General features: G+C 42.0%; 1 protein-coding gene across 1 annotated transcript in view; it reads right to left on the reverse strand.

Moving 5' to 3' along the window:
* Positions 1 to 14,505, reverse strand: part of LOC311219184 (tetraspanin-15-like) — a gene marked incomplete at both ends in the record, with an annotated part of 51,992 nt that overhangs the window by 9,024 nt on the left and 28,463 nt on the right. Inside the window, 3 exons of the mRNA XM_084302215.1 lie at positions 578 to 694; positions 1,278 to 1,331; positions 8,675 to 8,788. Coding sequence (XP_084158341.1) covers positions 578 to 694; positions 1,278 to 1,331; positions 8,675 to 8,788 — 285 coding nt within the window. The remainder of the gene's footprint in view (positions 1 to 577; positions 695 to 1,277; positions 1,332 to 8,674; positions 8,789 to 14,505) is intronic.

Here is a 14,505-nt window from a genome sequence, read left to right on the forward strand (position 1 = left end):
AATACATATAAAAAAAAAAAGCAATCAACACCAACACAATAACAATAATTCTGGAGTTTCACCTCCTTGCTAGCACAGTGGCAACAGCATTGTAAAAGGGTAGCCTCTGCTGTGACTCAAAGTTTCTCTCCATATCCAGCATCCATGATAGAGAGCTTAATGACTTGTGCTGCAAAATTGCCAGGATCATCTGCCATTGTTAATGGCAAGTAGCTCAAAAATGAATTTCATGATGTATGGCAAATCCAGCTAAATTTATGATCATGGTTTATTTTTGTTAATATTTATGTTCTATTTGAAGAGAACTGTAAAAACAAATGTAAAAGGATTTGCTGGTCTAGCATAGAAATGCCTTGATTTTAGATGCTATTACTTGAACATTAATTAAATTTTAGGAATGTGTTATTAGAAAGCCAGCATTTTGCTAAAGTTGCTTTAAAAGTGCTGTGACATTTCACACCCAAGACACAGATTTCATATGTAAAGGTAGTGGGGAAAAATACCTAAAACCAAATTGTTTTCCTCCTCCAGAATGGAGATAAAAGGCAAGATGATGCTGACCAGTTTCACCACCTACCTGGGGAAGAAGCATGGAGCAAACGATGCCCAAAGTGGCCTCAAAGTTGTCTTTAAGCCACAGCCCGACAGCATGGATGCAGCCTCGCACGTGGATGACATTAAGCAACTCCAGGCGCTGGAAGCAGATTGAAAAGAAGTACCACTGTTTTAATTTAGATGGTGCACTTGGAAGAAGATGTTATTTCTTGTGTTTGCTCCTTCCCGCAAGCCAAAGGAGTGCCATGACAAACATTTGGGAATTGATTTATTGGATTTGATATTTTCTTGGGTTTTCTTGACAAAAAACCAGTCCCTTAAATTTACAGGTCACACTGCAGCTCTCTGCCATGATATACCCCACAATCACCCCTGAGGGCCTCAAAAGCAGCTTCTCTCCTACCACCAAGCCTTAAATCACAACTCAGGACCAGCATTTCCTGGGACTCATCCAGTAGAGAGATCGTTGCTCTCAGAAATGCCACACCAAAGCCTGCAGAGACTACACAGATGAGCCTGCTCAAATTCTGCAAGCCTGTGCAGGGATGCTAGAGAAAAGAAATAAAAATAAATTTATATACAGCTGCAGTAACAGCTATCCCTGGTGGGGAAGAGATTCCCATTGTGAGGCAGGGTTTCCCTGAAGATAACCTTTTTTTTTTAAAAAAAGGAAGGGTTTCACAAAAAAATATTGTACATAGGAAGAAAAAAGCAAAAGTTACCTCTTTATCGAGTGTCCTGTATCCACACAGCGTGTTAATGACTTCTCCAGGAACCTGTAGACAGAGAATTAGTGCAAACTTAGGTTGGAGGAAACCAAAGGGGACATTAAAAAAAGAATAAAACTAAAAAGAAATAGAAAAACTTGCCCAGTTGCCTTGACCATTCAGCACAGTACAAGGCAAACAGTTAGCCTCAAACTTCATTTTATTACCGTTTAATCCTTTTTCCTCAAATGCATTGCTGATATTGTAGGTGCCAGCTTGGCTTGGGCCAGCAATAAGTTGCGTTTTGAAAAACTATTTTAAACAACTTGTCTCAGCCATTTCTGAATCTGCTCAGCATTCTCCTATCCAGTGATACGGGACTGTCCAGTGATTTGAGCTGAAAGCAACTCCACATGGTGTGAGAATTTAGTAAAGTGGTTCTTTAAAATGTTACTTTGATTTTCTCCTTGTTCAATTCCAGCCACTTTTTCTCACATATTCAGTCACATTTCACCTTCTTAAAAAAAAGGTAATTTCACCAAGATTAAATGTATTTAGTTCTACAGAAGTCAAGGGGGAATTTCCCAAAAGTCTCCCAGCACTTTGGGGAGAAACCCAAGGATTTTAGGGATCCACAATGCTTAGACCTTTGTTGCTCCGCCTGCTGCCCCCTGCCCCCCCCCCCCAAAAAAAAAAAAAAAAAAAAAAAAGCATTTCAAAAGTTGCAGAAATCCTAGCCAAATACTGCTATGCAGTAGCTCTATAAAATTAAATCAAACCAAATTCCTCTGCTTCCATCAGGGTGGAAGAGGATACATTTTTGAATTGATTACAACATTTTTTAACACCAGTTACAAAACTAGTTCTTGCTCATCCCAGAAAAAGGAAAGCTATGAGGTAGCTCCAGAACACCCTGAGCTAGCTGTGTACTTTGCACCTCTCAGGATTGATCTTTACTTATTTATTTATTTATTTATTTATTTATGGCTTATTTCAAGAATAAAACAGCAGCTTCCATAATGCCATGTATTTCTAAAGGGGCCTCATACTCATGAAATAATAACATGCTGAAATTATTACACTTTCAGTAAGATGACTTTGACAACGAGTAAAAGCTCCTGAACAACAAAACAAAAACTACCTGTGCTTTAGAGGCACAAAGATGAAAAAGAGAAATGTGCACATTTAGGGGTAAATTATACTTTCCTGCAAGACACAGCATAAAAGAAATGTGCACCTTCAGACAGGCTCCAGCCATAAAGCTGCAGCTCATTCCTTCCGTAATTGGTAGGGAAATTATTCCAGCAATACACTACCAAGAGCATCTGTACCTCTGTACATTACTGACAGGGCTATCAAAAAAACCACCACACACCACAACCATCTGTCACCACTTCAGTACGCTATTTATAAACTGGGCATAGTTAAGGAGAATAATTAGTCCTTGTGTGTATTAAAGACTTATGGGGACATCCAGAGATCAGCCCACTGGCAGGTCTCATCCTGCACTGGGACCATGAAACAGGAAGCCCTCAGAATAAGGAGAATTTGAGACATTCCTAAGGCACATGCTGTTGCCAATAGCGGTATAAAGGAATATGCGCATGATCCAGGAACCATTTATTTGGTTTGCATTTAAAAAAACAACTCAAAAACCACAATCACCAACAAAACAAAACAAAACAACCAAACAAAAACAAATAATAAACAAAGAAAAACTAAAGCATTTAGTTCTTGGCAGCTTTCAGTTATCCTTGTTTTTTAGACTCACTTCCATGGACATCATGGGATCCTTACTGGTGAAACATCATAGCTTTCTATAGGACTTATCCACTGAACAACATCCATCTATGGAGCAAATTTATCACCAATTTTCTTCCTTCTTGCATCAAATAATGAAGGGTTTCTCAATCATCTCCAATTCTGACCATCCACTTGAGTAATTCTCTCAATAGCTTGTATTTGGGTGAATTGCGGACAAGTGAGTTTTTTGCCTTGATTTATCTTTGTTATTGTCTTGCATGGAAGTGAAAGTCAGAGCTGAACAGATATTTCTAACATAAAAACCAGGAGACATCCTTAGTCTTCCCAAGTGAATTTTGATGCTTTCAGAGATCATAAAACAGCAACAAATGCAGGTGTTTAAAACCCACCAAGGGCAGAGGACTGCAATCCTTGCACTTTTCTTTTAACCAACAGTTTCCCACCCACAAAATCAGATATTTCACGAGGGGCTCAGAGACACTGTGCTTGGCAGAGGCACAGCTACCCTGTGTCTTCCATAGGAGAAGGCCTAACTGCAATGGAAAACCATTTAGAGAAGTACTTAGCGATGAGGATACAGAGGGCCCCCCCTGCAGTAGGTGTATATTTGCTCATTCCTTATTCCTGGGAAGACTTTAAGGCCTGTGACCTTAGATATGAGACTCTTTAAAATAGCCAGCATTTCTGGAGGATGTCTGTTCTTGTTGATGCACCTCAGCCTGCCCTGCAAGATGCCCAAGGTTATATGATGCAAAGCTCTGGAGGCTTTTGCAACAGAAGTGTCTTCTTTTGAAAACAGGATGGTTTTATGTCTGCATTTAATGAATGACAGGTTAACAACACTTCTGAAACCATGTTTCATACTCCTTCCTTCAGACAAGCTCACCAACCAACCACCCTGACAAACAAATGATTTGTTTGACAAGTGTACGAGGTCTAACAGAAGCTCTGAAGTTGGACCTGCCAATGAAAATTACTCAGAATTGGCGAATACAGAAGGATCATGTGCAGCATGTGATATTGTTGTCTTGTATTGCCTTGGTTTGGAGGACTGAGCTGAGACACACTAGAGCAGAAGAAATGGTCAAAAACCTGACCACTTTGCTGGTATTCACCCAAAACCTACCTAGATGGGGCTGTACTGCATGGATTGATCCTATCAGTATCTATTCCTTTTTTCATAATACTCTATTTCCAAAGAACATCTTCTAGTACCTCTCTACTTAAAACTCAAAGGTCCTCTAAGAGAAGAGGATGCTTTGCTCTCCATCTTTCATTCATGAAGGTGCAAATAGAGGACAACATTTTGTTGCTAAAGAAGAAAAGGGTTTCTTGCCCTACAAACTGGTGTATTTAAACTGGTTGGTACAAGGGTTATTCAGTGGAGAGACCATTGTGGTTCATCTCTGAACCAGCACAGACAAATTCATAGAATCATAGAAACACAAGGTTGGAAAGGACCCACAAGATCATCTAGTCCAACCGTCCTCCTATCACCAATACTACCCACTAAGCTGCTAAACCATATATCGTAGCACTTTGTCTAGGCCCTTCTTGAACACTGCCAAGGACAGTGACTCTATCACCTCCCTGGGCTGGGTTCCAGCACCTGACCACACTTTGAGAGATTTTTTTTTTCCTGATATCTAATCTAAATCTCCCCTGGCACAACTTGTGGCCATTTCCTCAAGTCCTATCATTTGTTATCTGGGAGAAGAGGTCAACCTTCTTCATAATCTCCCTTCAGGAAGTTGTAGAGTGCAATGAGGTCTCGCTTGAGCCTCCTCTTCTCCAGACTAAACAATACCAGGTCCCTCAGCCACTCCTCATAAGACTTGTGCTCCAGACCCCTCACCAGAGTTGTTGCCCTTCTCTGGACACGTTCCAAGGCCTTGATGTCTTTCTTGTAGCGAGGGGCCCAAAACTAAACACAGTATTCAAGGTGTGGCCTCACCAGAGCTGAGTACAGGGGGATGATCATCTCCCTGGTCCTGCTGGCTACACTATTCTTGATACAAGCCAGGATGCCATTGGCCTTCTTGGCCACCTGGACAAAATCTTCTCTTCAGCCTTTAAGTAGCATATTTTGGAGGAAAGGGTTTTGAATAGGGTTTGTACATTGCTCAGAACAACTAGGTATATCTAGAGTATCGTGCACAGATACCGCCTTCATCCTGAAGTGCTTTTCCCATCTTATCAGCCTGCAAGGAAAACCTCCACAATAACATTGCAATTTCAGGTAACAACTATGCACTGAGACATGCAAAAGCAATTATGCAATTATTATTATTATGCAATTATGCAATTATTATTAAAATGCAATTGTGTTTTTTATTATTTTTACTTTTTATTATTTTTAATTCTGTTGTTAAAAATATTTTTATTTGCTTGTTCTATGCCATAGTAAGTGGAAAATTTCCAAGGGATCTTGCTCTCCTAACTCATTTAATATACTATTGATATTGTATAGTGATGGATTCTTAACCAAAAGCAGTGCCAAAAACCAAATAAATTTGAAGAAAGAGGCCACATCTATCTACCTGCTTACTGCTCTTGCCAAGAGTTTCATTCCATGTGGAGATTTAGATTCATTTGGCAAGGTCTCACTTTCTCTCTGGCAGTCAGAGACACATTCACAGGCTTTAAATCTTGAAAAAAAAAGTACAGAATTTGCCATCAATATTCCCTCCCAGAAGCTGGAGTCCTTTGCTAGAGCATTCCCCAAGACATTGCTCATTAAAATGTGAAGCCAGAAAGTTGCCTTATTTCTTATCCCACTATATTACACATCTGTGATTTTTATAACTCAAACAGTGCCAGTCAGGCAAAGGTGTTTTGTTTCCACATTGTTCCAACATACCACAGGGAATGTAAAAATAATGAAAAAGGCACCTGACTTTCTCCAGCATATACTTAATACCAATACAAAAGGACAACATATGAATTTCTAATTCAACTTTGGGAGCTGGCAAAGATCCTTAATCAACACCCCGATTAGAGATAAAAACTATTTTTGCAGCTGTTTTGCATGTCATGCTTAGATGAATAATAAAGCACCTCACAGTTCCTCATTTTCCTTTAAAAAAAAATAAAAAAGCTAACAACAATAACAGATTTATGCTATGTTTTCCTTGTGCAATTCATAAAGCTAGTGGAATGGCCAGGTTTCAGAGGTAATGCTGCCTGTTGTTCTTAACTCTAAGGAGGTTTTGCCACTGGGATCACAGAGTAATAGAGTATCACAAATTGGAAAGGACCCACAAGTCTCATTGACTCAAACTCCTGGCTCCACACAGGACCACAGAAAATTCAACCGTATTTGTAAGACCATTGTCCAAACACTTCTTGGACTCCAGCAGGAGTGACCACTTCCCTGTTTCAGTGCCCAACCACCCTCCCAGTGAAGAACCTTTTCATAATATCCAGCCTGAACCTCCCCTGTCACAGCTCCGTGCCATTTCCTTGGGTCCCATCGCTGTCACCAGAGAGCAGGGAGCAGCGCCTGACCCCTGTCCCGCTCCCCTTGAGAGGAAGCTGCAGCCCGCCATGAGGCCTCCCCTCCGTCTCCTCTTCTCAGGGCTGAAACAATCAAGTGACCTCAGCCACTCCTCCTACATCTTCTCCACTAGATTTTTCACCATTTTTGTGCATGGTGCTTGAGGTGAGGCCTCACCAGCGCAGAGCAGAGTGGGACGGCCACTTCCCTTGAGCAGCTGGCAGTGCTGTGCCTGAAACAGCCCAGGGTACGGTCAGCCCGTTTGGCTGCCAGGGCACACTGCAGGCTCGTGTTCAATTTGCCATCAACCGGATCCCCCGGATCCCTCTCCAGGGGGCTGCTCTCCAGCCTCTCATCCCCCAGTCTGCACATATAGCCAGGATTGCCCCGTCCCAGGTGCAGAATCCAGCACATGCTCTTGTTAAACTTTCTGCAGTTGGTGATTGCCCAGCCCTCCAAACTGTCAAGATCTCTCTGCAAGGCCGCTCTGCCCTCAAGGGAGTCAGCAGCTCCTCCTAATTAATATCAGCTGCAAGCTTACTTAGCATGCATTCCAGTCCTGCATCCAGATCATGTATAAAACATTGAAGAGAACTGGCCCCAAAATGGAGCCCTGGGGAACTCCATTAGTACCCATTAGACATCAGCCCAATGTAACCCCATTTACCCTTTGAGCGCAGCCTGTCAGCTAGTTGTTTAGCCTTTGTAGCGTGTATTTGTCCAGCTGTACGCTGGACGTTTTGTCCAGAAGGATACTGTAAGAAACAGCATCAAGAGCTTTGCTGAATTCCAAAAAGTTCATATTTACTGGTTTCCCTTGGTCAACTACGTGGGTAACGTTGTTGTAAAAGTTAATTTGGTTAGTTAAACAGGACTTCCCTTGTAAGCCCATGTTGGCGGTGACAAGTGACTGTGTTGTCTTTCAGGTGGTTTTCAGTAACTTCCAGAATACTCTTCTCCATAATTTTTCCAGGCACTGAAATGAGCTGACAGGCCTGTAATTACCAGGGCCTTCTTTCTTAGCCTTCTTGGAAACTGGGACATTTGCAAGCTTCTAGTCAACTGGGATCACTCCAGATTCCCAAGGCCACTGAAAAATAACTGAGAGGTGGTGACATCAGCCAGCTCTTCTTGACGAATCCCATCAGACTAATGTGCATCTAGCTGGAGGAGCAAATCCTTCACTAGTTCAGAGTTGGCTGAGAGTTTATTGTTCCCCAGTCATGGTCCTCTAACTCAGGGCTCTTGGACTTCCAGGGCCCATCACTAGTGTTAAAGTCAGGATTATGCTAGTAACTCATTTTTAGGACCATGTATATCATTTTTTAGCCACAGTAGCCAGGGATATTTGCACTTTTTTACCCAGTCTTGGCTGAGCTTTTCTGTTTTCCCTCAGTATGTGTTAGATTGATTGCAACAAGGCAGACCATTATATTAAGCAAAACAGTGTGAGAGCACTTAGCTTAGTCTCAGCAGCACTACATAGGAGAATCTTGGCTTGCAGCACTGAAAATCAGTTTAATAAACCTTCATGGTCATGCAGTAGGAAAGACACCCAACCTTCCCTCCAAGGGGAGATCTTGTCCCAGTTCACAGCATGTCAGAAATACAGCCTTGGAGTTGCATTTGCTCACAAGACTTTTTTTATTCAATTGCACAAGGGTGCAAATTGTACTCCTCTCATGGCTCCATTTATGACAAAACCCTCAAAACCTCCTTGTTAAAAGTAGATGCCAGCACACATGAACCCCATTCTGCTAAACGTTGTGGCAGCTGGCTGAGAAATGTATGCTCTTACAGAGGAAGACAAAGGACAACAGCTAATTTGGATCCACGTTGTGATACAGCCAAGCATTTAAGTCTTTGCAAAACCATCCTCCAAAGCATTTCATCCCATAGTAGGTAGAGAGATGGGAACCCAGCATTTCTAACAAATCCGTGGCACAATACAAATGCAATTAATATCCCAGTTCTTTGTTATTTATGCTGTATTAAAACAGCAGACCATACTAAAATGCAGTGTAGCCCATATATATGTATATTTTAGTTTCTTTAGCTGTCTCAAACCACTTTTCAAAATGGCAACACAGTTAATAAGAAACTCAAGTACAGAAACAAGAAGTAAAAACTTTTCATGCCTTGGCTGCTTTACCTTCCTGATACAGCATGTGTAGGGCACCCCACATGCAAGTGGCCCACTGCCATTGCACGAGTGGTATAGGTTAACCTCCCAGTCTCGGTATTCATCACCACCACAGCAAGAAAACTGCAAAAGAAAAGGAAAGAGTGAGACATGCAGATGAGCAAACCTCAACATTTCCAACTCTCTGATGCATCTCCTGTCCAGACTTGCACTGCATCTTCAGTGCTGTTTTGCAATGCTGGTATAAAGAGGTCCACAGGATCCACCCTGGGATGGATCCCATCCAGACCCATGGACTTGCATGGATCCAGGTGGAGCAGCAAATCCCACACACGTTCAGGGTTGGATGGGAGTTTGTCATTCCCACTGTCATGGTCCTCCTTTTCAGGACACCCAGGGTCCTGAAGCCCATCATCGGCATTGAAGACAGAGGTGAAGAAAGCATTAAATGTCTCTGCTTTGCCTATGTCATTGTCTGTGAGGAGACCTTCCCTGTCAAGTAGCGGACCTGTGTTTTCTTTGGTTCTTTTTCAGTTAACATATCTATAAAAAACTTTTTTATTGTCTCTCACAGACATGGCCAGCTTCAACTCTAGTTGGGCTTTGGCCCCATGAATTTTCTCCCTACAAACATGAACAGCATCCCTGTATTCCTTCCTCATTGCCTGACCCTCCTTCCAGCAGCTGTACACTTTCTTTTTCTGTCTAAGCTCCAGTAGAAGATCCCTGGTCAGACAGGCCGGCCTTCTGTCCCGCCTGCCTACCTTCTGATATTTTGGAATCGCCTGATGTTGTGCTTTTAAAAGGTAGTGCTTAAAGATTGATCAGCACTGATGAACGCCAATGCCTTCAAAAGCAGCTTCCCAGAGGACCTTGCTGACTAGTTCCCTGGGCAGCCTGAAGTCTGCTTTCCCCCTATCCAGGGCTGAAGTTTTGGTGGCACAGAAGTGTCACCATAAATTCTAAACTCAATCACTTCATGGTCACTATGACCGAGACGGCCGCCAATTGCCATGTCTCCCACAAGACCCTCTCTGTTTTCCAGCAACAGATCAAGGACGGCACCTTTCCTAGTTGGTTCCCTTAGCACCTGCACCAAGAAGTTATCATCTAGGTGCTTTATGAACCTCCTGGACTTGCTCGTGTCAGCCATGTGGTGATCCCAGTTGACGTCTGGCAAGTTGAAATCTCCCATAAGGACAAGGGGAGTTGATCTCGAGGCATCTCTTAGTTCTGCAAAGAATAATTCATCGGCGTTGTTGTCCTGGCCAGGTGGTCTGTAATAGATTCCCACAACAACATCCCCTTCGTCCTTTAATCCTTACCCAGAGGCGCTCAACTTTGCCATCCCCAACTTGAAGTTCCACGCAGTCCAGCCCATGCTTCACATACATCACCACCCCACCACCTTGCCTACCCTGCCTGTCCCTCCTGAAGAGCCTGTAACCATCTATTACAGCACACCAGCCACAGGACTCATCCCGCCAGGTTTCGCTTATGGGATGATTTCTTACTTTCCAGGAAGCTGAAGACTCTGTGTTAAAAACTAACAAATGCACAAACAAAAAAGCTAAAGCAGATGTTTAGCTTGGTTTAGCCCCATTTTAGAAGTGTGTAGCAGGTATAGAGATGTACATGCATGTGTAGGAGGCATCGTGGCTCATTCATGCTTTCTTCCTGCTGATTTAATTATAGGTAACTAATCCATCCTATTGGGGTGTGTAGAAGAGATGGCTATTTCAGCACCTTGAATAAATGTATTTCTTTGCTCAACTAGTTGGTGTTATTCAACAGTATGCTAATAAGACTCTGCAGTCTAACAGGGATTTCTCTTCCAATTAAGTTAAATTAGAGATCAAATGCTGCAGCTACAAATGAAAAAACTTCTTTTTTCTACTTCTTGTATAATGTGAAAAAATAAAAAGTTTAATGAAAGTCATTTTCTGTTCTCTGTGGAATAAAATTGGGCTTATTACATATCAAATCGTCCCTTCTCTTGGTAAACGAACTTGAATCTTTACATTTCCCCCTGGAAAGAAAAGCCTGAAGTGGGCAGGAGAGCTGTGTGTATGCTTGACAAGACAGAAAATTCCAGGTTTTCCCCATTTCTGTAAGCACCAGTCTCCAAGGAGCAGTTTCCAGAACAAGTTTAATTAATACCCCATGAGTATCTGTTCCCTCTCCTGCTCATAGGTTGGTGACAATACTTGGCGAAAAGGAGCAGGAAAAGCCATCAGCTCTTTGGGTCCTCATGGCCTCCTCCCATGCCGAAATGGGCAGATATGGCCAGGAGCTACCAGCCCACAAACTGAAAACTAATTTCTGACTTCCTACCTTTAATTCATCTATTACTTTTAGTCCCATCTGTATCAGTGAGGGAGACAAGCTTGCAAAACTTGTCCAGAAAGAGGAGAGAAAAACCCCTAAAGGGATATTGGATATTCTACCCTGCTCTGCATTCCCATGCTGCAAAGAAGTTTCTTCCATTTGCTTTTATAATTCTGCAAAAATTGGTATAAAATCATTGTAATGAGTGTTACTAGCTACTGGGAAGGCTCACCAGGGTGTTTTCTTCCCTGCAAGGAGAGGTTTAAGCTGAACTACTGTTGTGCCTGGATTTATTTTTCATAAGCTGAGACAGATCTGGGTCTGTGTTTTACTTTCATATGGGTTCCCAGACCTCAGAGAGAGCTAATACACAGGAGGAGAAAAAAAGAAAAAAGTCCAAGAAGTACTACGCATTGGGTACTGCTGCTACAACCCCTGACATGCAGGCTTATTACGGCTAATGACCATAGCCCTGTACAGTGGCCTTGAAGAAATGCACTAAAACGAGCCATGCTGGGTGGAAGCTGCCTTTATTTTCCCTGAAGAATAAAGATGCAGGTTTGCAAGCATAACACCTTCAACTCTCCAAGCCTTACTTTGAGGTTAGAGCTGCTCAGGTATGAGCAAAAACCACAGCCTTATCAGTGCTTTGAAATTCAATTCCTGTTCTCAGCAAAGTGGTTTGAACTCTCCTCTCCCACCTGCACTCAGCAAACCATTCAGAAGACACAAGGGAAGAAGCAGCACAGAGCTGCAGTTAGTGATTTTCAGCAAACTGAGTCATTTTGGTTTCCAGACTTGCATCCATGGTGTGCAAAGGGCACACCATGCACAAAGGGTACACTTTGTTCAGCAAAAACAAATAATATCAATGTGTAAATATTATTTTTAAGGCAAATTTATTTCAATATCTTCCTGTTCACAGACAGCAAGACCAAGTAGGTGTTGGCAGGTAAAACCACTTCATTTGTGCCATAATCATGGTAATGTAATAATTACTGTCTGGCACTTCTATGTACATCTGTTATTTAGGAAAGGACCATAATTACTTATTTTAATATATGATACTGGTTTACATGTTTGGAAGCAGTCAGCATTGCTTGAGAGAGGGTTTAAGCAAAATTTAATACCTAAGGGGTGTACCATGGTTTTGTCTGAGCTAAATGAGCTGTGTGCCAGGTAACCAATGAGTAGACAAGATTTTTACCCCCCAAAATGGCAAGAATAAGCACTAAATGGTGATAATAGGGTGCTCTGGGCCTGTGTTTTGGCAAAACAAAACAAACAAACAAAACCAACAAGCTGGGGTGCAATCCTTCCAGACTGGATACAAATTTTCATCCCTCCAAAGTGGTTTGGGCTGCTTGGGTCTTGTAAAGCCCCACAGGAGCCAAGTCCAAGTCATTATGAGACCACTGGCATCAGCAACTCCACCATTTTTTTAATCTAATCCAAGTGTTGCTGAGCATAATGCCTAGAACAGCAAGAATGCAAGAATGCTGGATTTTCTCTCTTAAAAGAAATTATGCTTCTGCACTGCTTCTCCCCACTCCTATCTCAGTAGGATGCATTTCAATTGCTGATGTTGCTGTCATTCCCGGCTTGCAAATTATACTCTAATACAAAAACTCGCAGCAATGAGCAGCAAGTTCTTGCAAAGCTCCTTCTCTTGCTACAGAAGAAAATGTGTGGATGCTAAAAACCTATCGGCAATATTAGAAGTAGCCATTAACTTCTAGTACAGAGAGAAATGCTATGAGATGAATATCTCCCCCTGAAAACTTAAACAAAAACTCAAGTGAGGAAGTAGACACAAAAATGTCATAAAAAGGGGGTGGGATTATATAATAAGTGCCTAGTCTTTGGTTGTTTGGAGATACAGAAACCTTCCCGCAAACAGATCTGCTTTATCTAGAGATCTGTGGTCTAACCTCCTTGCCAGGGCTCATCAAGGATAGTTTCCACATGCATTTGTGTTGGCTTGTGGCAGCATCCATTTATCATTCATACAGAGAGGACTGAATTACAGCACCTTTTTAGAGAGGTTGGAGCCAAACTTTAAAAAAAGATTAAGATCTTTCTTAAGATCAGTGAAGTCTTGAAACCTTTAGAGGTCTTCCAGTTTTATTAATGCATTTGGTTCAGTAATGACAACTCCAAGAGTCAGAAGTAGGTATTTAAAAAGAGAAGGGAATGTGGAGGCCACCACCAGCCTTGAATTTCAACTACATCAAAGAGGAAGGAGCTTCTTGGTCTCCTTCAAAGCTAGAGATAAGATTTATATATTTATGATGCTCCAACCCACAATGAAAGGAGAGAAATCAAGCTGAGGTGAGAGAAAGCAGCTCTGAAAAGCAGCTCTACTGGCAAAACCAAGCTGTGAGCATGCAAGTTGGATGTAATTTCTCCCTTTTACCTCTCCTAGATCTTGAGGTTTTGCTTTTTCCACTTTTTTTTTTTTTTCTTTTTTCCTCGAAGAATTCATCAAATGCTTTGAGCTGAGTGTTTCCTTTCACAATAAAACAAATAACAGTCAAACTTCATATCCTTGCTCAAAACAGCAGCAAATCTACTTTTCCTTAATTCCCAGGAGCAGGTCCTCATTTTACTGGAAAAACACATATGTTAGAGCCAACCATACTTGTCCAAAATGGCCAAATTCCTAATGGTGTGGACAAAAGCTTCAAGTTTGACTTTAAATTAGGTCTGCAAGCTCTCTGCTGAATGCATGTGTGATACAAAGTGTGTCCTAAACTATACTGCAGCAAAACAGCTTCTCAGAGAATGGTTAGCAAGGCAGAGTTTCATCAATAACCTATTGCTGGCAACACAACTCAATCTCTTGCCTTAATCCTGTGTATAAATTAGGGATTTTGTTTCTGAGTGGTACCACATCATGGATTATTCCCTCAGTCTGGCTTTTCAATGTACTTGGAGGGATGCATCATTGCTTTGCTGAGGCATGATTACCTGGGGTTTTGTGAGATGGAAGGAAAGGGGCTTGTGGGAAACCATCTAGCTGGAGGTAGAGGACAGTAATTAGGAAGGCATGTTAATTTAATAAAAAGCAGGACTAGAAACCACAGGCAACTCAAAAAAACACACAGTGCATGAAATACAAGGCAACAGTGGCAGAGGAATATCAAAAGTTTGGTTAAAAATAGACAGCTGCAAGGTGAATAGTTTATCGAACTGCAGGTTGGCTTGAGAATAGGGGAAGGATGCTGCCAAGATCTGGAAGGCTCTAAGCATTAGGTATCACGATTAAGAAATGTGAAAACACACAATTAAATCAAACAAACAAACAAAAAAAATAGAGGAGACGTTGCAAGCCCCAACACCAGATAAGGTGCAGACTAGCACTTCTCTCACGAGTCCATGGGGCAGCTTGCAGTGCTGCCCATGGAAAACTAGGAGCTCTCCTCACAGCTACCATGTGGAAACACATCAGCTATCAGTCAAGTGCTTGCCTGGCTGCAGATGACATGTCCCAGAAAAGAAAGTTATCTAAG

Source organism: Netta rufina (assembly GCF_964035555.1).
Source record: "Netta rufina genome assembly, chromosome: 27".
NCBI lineage: Eukaryota > Metazoa > Chordata > Aves > Anseriformes > Anatidae > Netta > Netta rufina.